The sequence below is a fragment of the Heloderma suspectum genome, chromosome 1 (genome assembly GCF_057233095.1).
Source record: "Heloderma suspectum isolate Gila_16-S chromosome 1, 16-S_ref, whole genome shotgun sequence".
Lineage (NCBI taxonomy): Eukaryota > Metazoa > Chordata > Lepidosauria > Squamata > Helodermatidae > Heloderma > Heloderma suspectum.
The window spans coordinates 178,192,624-178,198,623 of NC_139458.1; the positions used below are offsets into that span (position 1 = coordinate 178,192,624).

The 6,000-nt window shown below is 38.1% G+C and overlaps 1 protein-coding gene across 5 annotated transcripts in view; it reads left to right on the forward strand.

Moving 5' to 3' along the window:
* The window catches only part of PKP4 (plakophilin 4), a 163,746-nt gene extending 159,894 nt beyond the window's left edge, over positions 1-3,852 (forward strand). For all 5 annotated transcript variants that reach the window (XM_084811199.1, XM_084811189.1, XM_084811160.1 and 2 more), the window contains one exon: positions 2,842-3,852. In XM_084811199.1, coding sequence (XP_084667325.1) covers positions 2,842-3,090 — 249 coding nt within the window. In that variant the 3' untranslated portion in view covers positions 3,091-3,852. The remainder of the gene's footprint in view (positions 1-2,841) is intronic.
* The last annotated feature ends 2,148 nt before the right edge of the window (positions 3,853-6,000 follow it).

Here is a 6,000-nt window from a genome sequence, read left to right on the forward strand (position 1 = left end):
GACTTTATAAACCTGCTGTCTTGCTGCTGGTCATACAGTCATATATGGCTGGTGAGCTCTGTTCATCTTGATGGGTTACAAGTTGTGGATTCCTGCTGTCCTCCAGCTGTCTTCTGTACCAGGTAGCCATGTAGGCTGCACTTGTTTTGTGTTTATCGCAGAGAAATTATGCAAAGGTCTGGAGCTTGTTCGTTTGCACCCAGTTCTTTGAAATGCATGATCTCAGCAGACTGAGATTCCAGACTCCACACCAGCTTGGCAACATAAGGTTATTCAATTCAGTAATAGGACTGTGCAAGTGACATGCACAAAGGATTGGGCAGCTAGGGCAAGAAAGTCCTGGGAAGTCCAACTTCATTTCCTATAAGAAACACTGCCATAAACAAAACTAATGAACAAATAAGAACGGGCATTTGAATCAACAATATATAACAAATGCTAGACAGAAATTAAACAAGGGACGTAGGGTTACACCAAAGGGGTATGCAAAACATCCTCATACTAAAAGCTATAAATAGTATTTGCAAATTATGTGATATGATAGATGCAAAAGAATTGTTCTCCACACAGGAATAACTGATTATGAATTCTTAAAAAAGTACAAGAGTGTAGGAGTGAAATTAGAAAGTCAGTAGCTCAACAAGATTTGCAATTAGCAAAAAAAGAAGCAACACTGTAAGTACCTTTTCCAGGAGGAGGTTGATAAAGTACCACAGCATGAGCGACTAATGGAAGAGTGGTGGAAACAATGAATGAGCTTGATTAGGGGACTGTTATTTTGCACTTGTAAAAAGGTTCACTTTGTTCAGATGTTTGACACAAAATGTATAAAATCTAGGAAGGCATAGATGACTGGAATAGGGAAGAGCAAATTAGATTCTTAAGGTACCTTAACTACAATAAAAAATTGTAGGAAAAAATGGAGATTCACCATACAATGGGTTTTATCCAACACTGGCCACCAACCAGCAGAATGGAAACCACATTGCGGATTTCCCAGCCCCTTGTGCGCTTCCTCGAATCTGATCTGGAGGGCTGGGGGACAACCCTTCAGAGCAGATTTGGGAGCGCATGGAGGGGGCTTCAATGGGAAGGAGAGCAAGGAGAAGTCCTGTTGTGTGAGTGGAAGTCCACTCATGCGACACTGGATTTAACCCTGTACTTACTGTGCTGGCTGTACTAATTGTAGGACAATTTGTGAAGATAAGTGAGACTTGCAAAAAATGTTTTAGTGTGCCTGTTCAGGATGCCAAGGTGTTCTTTTCCAGGATACTCCATTCCATTCCCCCTCCCCATTTTAATCTCAACCCCCTCCCCCCCATTCCATCAACATTTGATGCCCACTGAGCTTGCTCAGTACTCACTGAGCTGTTTTGGGTTGCCCACCATCACCTATTAGGGGTTTGGTTTGGTTTGGTTTGGTTTGGTTTGGTTTGGTTTGCCTAAAACCAAATCTAATAATTTCTTTGTACTTCTGCAAACCTTTGGGTTCCCCCAAACCTACTGATACCTCCTTCTTGTGTGGATGGTTTTGGCTATGCTTGGAGAATGAGTTCAGTATTAGCATATGGGATCATTAGGAAGCTATCATAGTAAGATGTGATTAAAGTCACAAATGTGGAATCAGTCATACTTTCACAAGCTGACACATCATTGTTGTTTATAGGTTACAGTTAGCTTCATGTTCAAAAAAATATTGACAAAGTATAGAAGAATCAGAGGGGCAAAATAAAGTGATGTTTTACGGAAAGCAAGAACCCTAAAAGGGGAAGCTGAATGAACGAATCTTAAATAATATGAGTTCATAGATAAAGAGTTCTCAGATATGTACATCTTTTTTGTTAAGAGGATAATTAATTTTTGTGTACTACAAACACTGAGGTTAAGTTAGAAGTAACAGAAATAAATAAAGCAGGAAGAAAGATTTCCCTTATGTATTTGGAATAGGGGCTGCGTGAGCAGATGGAACAAGTTCCCAAAGGCGACTGCAAAATGTTCATGAAAACAAGGTTGGAAAGACTACAGAAGAATGATTTAGAATGAATCCTGCCAAGCAAGGCATTCAGCAATCTAGATGGGCCGCAGTCACTTTCCTAAAAATGAGTGTCTTCAGCTAGTCAGCTCTGTACTCACTAGGGATGATAGAAGGGGAGATGGTTAGTGGTTTGCACAGTCTACTTCGGGTCCTCTCGGGTGCTTGTCTTCCATATTTTACTAAAACGTTGCAGGTGACGAAAACAAATGTGAAGAATGTTCACCAACAAATAATACTGTTATATCCCTTCCATTGTTTGAACCAAAACCTCTTGGAAATGTTTGCCTTTGTTTCCAGTTTTCTCTCATGACCTGTCATTTAATTTTCATGCTCTTTCCTATTTGGGCTGTGTTTGAAATCTTGATAAGTTGTTGTTCTTAGTTTCTGAAAACAAATTCATACTCCGCCTGTTTACAGAGGTTACATATTCTGTAGTTCTTACAGAAAGAAACATTTGATAGCAAGATTCTGTCTCTTGACTTCACAGACTTGCGATTCTCACTGAGATGTAGGCAGACCAAAGACATTATTTTATTGATTAATACATATAATAATTAATAGGACTGAAGCTGAAAATTATCTGGGTTCTGTTTCTGGTGAGCATTGTCCTCACTGAGAATTATGAATGTGAAGGAGTCCAGTGAAGACATAGTTTGGAAATGGTTTTATACATAGTTTTATTTCTCTGTGCTCACATGAATTGATAATTTACTGCTACATCTATGCATGGAGATCTACCATGTGGATCTTCAAAAGTGGAATAAATTTGGGTATGTTTTTGTTTGTTTGTTTTGCTTTCTCAATAGCATCAGCAGTTGTACTACAGTCAAGATGATTCCAACAGAAAGAACTATGATGCATACAGATTATATCTGCAGTCCCCACATAGCTATGAAGACCCATATTTTGATGAACGAGTTCACTTCCCAGCCAGTACAGATTACACAACACAGTACGGACTGAAATCAACGACAAACTATGTAGACTTCTATTCTACCAGACGACCTTCTTATAGAGCAGAACAATACCCTGGGTCACCTGACTCTTGGGTGTAGCATTAGAAAATCACAAAGAGGAACACTGTATCTTTCTAACTTTGAGAAGAGATTGAGTGATGGGTTTGCTGTTTTGAGAGAGAAATGTGAAAGTGAATTACAAAGAAGGAAACAAGGAAGAGCTTTTTTCCCAATGGGGATTATCTGGAAGATGGGAGAGAAATGGGAAAGGGAGAACTTTTTGCTCTGTTTAGAAGTTAGACCTAATTACTTGTAGTTCCTATAGTCTGGTGAAGGAGTGGGCAACGTGACAAAAGGTTTGAGCTTTGAGGGGAAATGGATTTGGGAAATGTGTAGGTCAGATCAAATTACAGATGATTTTTTAAAAAAGAAAATGTGAATAAAAGTCTTGTTCTCATAGTTTGTACAGAAAAAAATGGATGCCCTTCTTGTTCTAATACTATTGCTAAATGTCAATATTGTATGCTATCATGTCTTGTAAATTTCTTTTTAGTTGGTGTAAATATGGAAATGCCACATTGGTTGGAAGTGCCATCATTTGTAATGCCGTGTGTCATTTTAAAACTGATTTCAAAAGCTGACATCTTTTAAAGGAGAGAGAGAGAGAGAGAGAACGTACAAGAAATTGTTATAAATAAATATCATTTTGTTTTTTAAATGAATGGTGTAATTTTGAAGCACAAACCTCAGTCCAGTATATCTGCCCCTTTCTCATTCCCTGCCTCTTTCACAGAATACTTCACTGCCATTTTTAATGCCTATGGGGAAAAATAAATGTGGATGTCTCATCCATGGAAAGTAGTTCCCTGCGCATTCTTCTTTATTTTCCGTGTTTACTATCGAAGAACAGATGCAGCAGATGTAAATGCTCATTGTGAGTTGTAAAGTCAAGTTACATATATATCCAAGCATTTTGGCCATTTTCTCCATTTTATGCAGTTCATCTATTTCTCATTTGCCAAACTTGCATATCAAAACAAAAAATTATGCACTTCCCTGCCTTTTTATTTCCTCAGTACTCATCCATCTAGTACCTTTCACAGTTTATTGTGTTTCTCTTCAAAAAATAAAGTAGCTGAATAAAGTTACTTCCACATTTTTTTTAATCTTTAGTAATCTGTCTTTAGGTGCATTTCACTTCATTTATAATGTTTTCATAAATGAGTGTTAATTGCATTCATTTTCTTCCTGGCCTACTGGTAACATGTAAACATTTAGACCATAATACTAATTAATAGATTTATTTGTTATCTGTACTTGCTGTAGTTCCATAGTCAAAACCCATGATGGGCTCCATATGCAATGAGGGTCATAAGGAGATAAAATTATCTATGTTAAGGTTTGTAAGGGGTTGGCAGAAACAAAAAGTGTTGTTCATAATTTCTGGAGAATCATTTGCTCTGAAGGTTAGTGATTTCAGCCACTTAGGTGCCTCGTGTATATCTTTAAGTTGTTCTTTTATGAATGCCTCACTTGCTATAATGGTGCCCTTTGTATAAAGGCGTAAAGTAAATGTTGTGGCTTTACAACATGGCTTGTTGCAGATCAGAAAGTGGCCTATTCTATTGCTAGGCAGTTGTTTCATTTTTCAGCCTGGCCAAGAGTATCTTGAGGATCATACCATTTATCAGCTTGCATCAGGGAGCAGCCAGAGTGACAGAGATATTCTGGACAAGAGTTCACAGGACAAGTGGAACTCCAAGGTATGGGGAAAACATGGCATATTTTACTAACTCTAGGGGAAAGTTATAGAAAAGGTAAATTCACAATGTTTTGCCCCAACACAACAGAAGCTTTTATCCAAAGTCAACCTCAACTTTCCTTCCTTTCTCTACCTGGAAAATCAGTTGATAAAAGAAAGAAAACATTGGGGGTAAAGACTAAAAATGGAAGCAAGCCTTTCATGGCCTTTTAATAACTGTTCCTGATTAGCATTAATCTATAGTATATAGACTAAAAGTCAATATGTTCCTTTATTTATTTATTACTTATTCTATTGCAGCATTCAATACCCTGCAATTTGGTCCCAAGAATTAAGATGTTTCCTCTTAAGGGGTGCAAATTCCCTTTAAGATGGAGGGGTTTGTAAATTTCAGGATTGCCAAATCAGCATCTCTTGACACTTATAAGTCATGTGGAGTCTATCAATTACCATTTTGATCACACTACCTCGAATGAACTAGCAAAAGCAGCACAAGTTGCTATAGTCAGAATCGGCAAGTGTGCCCATGTGTCTCCTTTTCAATGCAGAAATTGCTAACCTGTTCTTTTTAAGGTGTTCCGCTGTGTTTCAGCATTTATTTGTGTTCAGTGTGCTTTTTTTTAAAGCTGTCTGCTAATTCATACGCTTTCAAGATCATGGAGCTTTAATTATGCAAATGAAATATAATGGTGTATTTCAATTTATTGCTGTTTTGGCATGTTCTGTGTTTTTTTTCCCCTTTAATGCAGGATTAATGGCAGGTCAGCAAGTTAAGCTCACAAGTGTAGGTTGACCTCTCCAGTGGGAACAATTACACTGATGAAAAGTGGTTGTTAGAGCTGACAGCCTTTGGAGTGGGGAGATGCTCTTTTGGAAAATAGGATGTCAGAATAAAAAGGGAGAAGCAATGACCTGGTTCACAGTATCAAAATAAGCCACTGTGTGCATCACGGTGAAATTCTCTGATGGAAATATGGCATGGGGAAAATAAGACAAAATCCTTTGATTTAAAAAGGGACATTGCTGAGGCAGACTGCCGTGCTAAGCATCCACAAATAGGGTTGTGATGGTAATGCCTCTAGGCTCACACTCGCCTTCCATAATGTCGTGAAATCTTCTTGTGCTAGTTAAAGGGTGGTCCCCATGTTTTTGTCCCAATGCAACAAATGTGAAATGCAGAATTTGAGTGATGGCTTTTAATATAACAAGCCCTGTTTGATTGCCATTATTGTTTCTACAGAGCAACC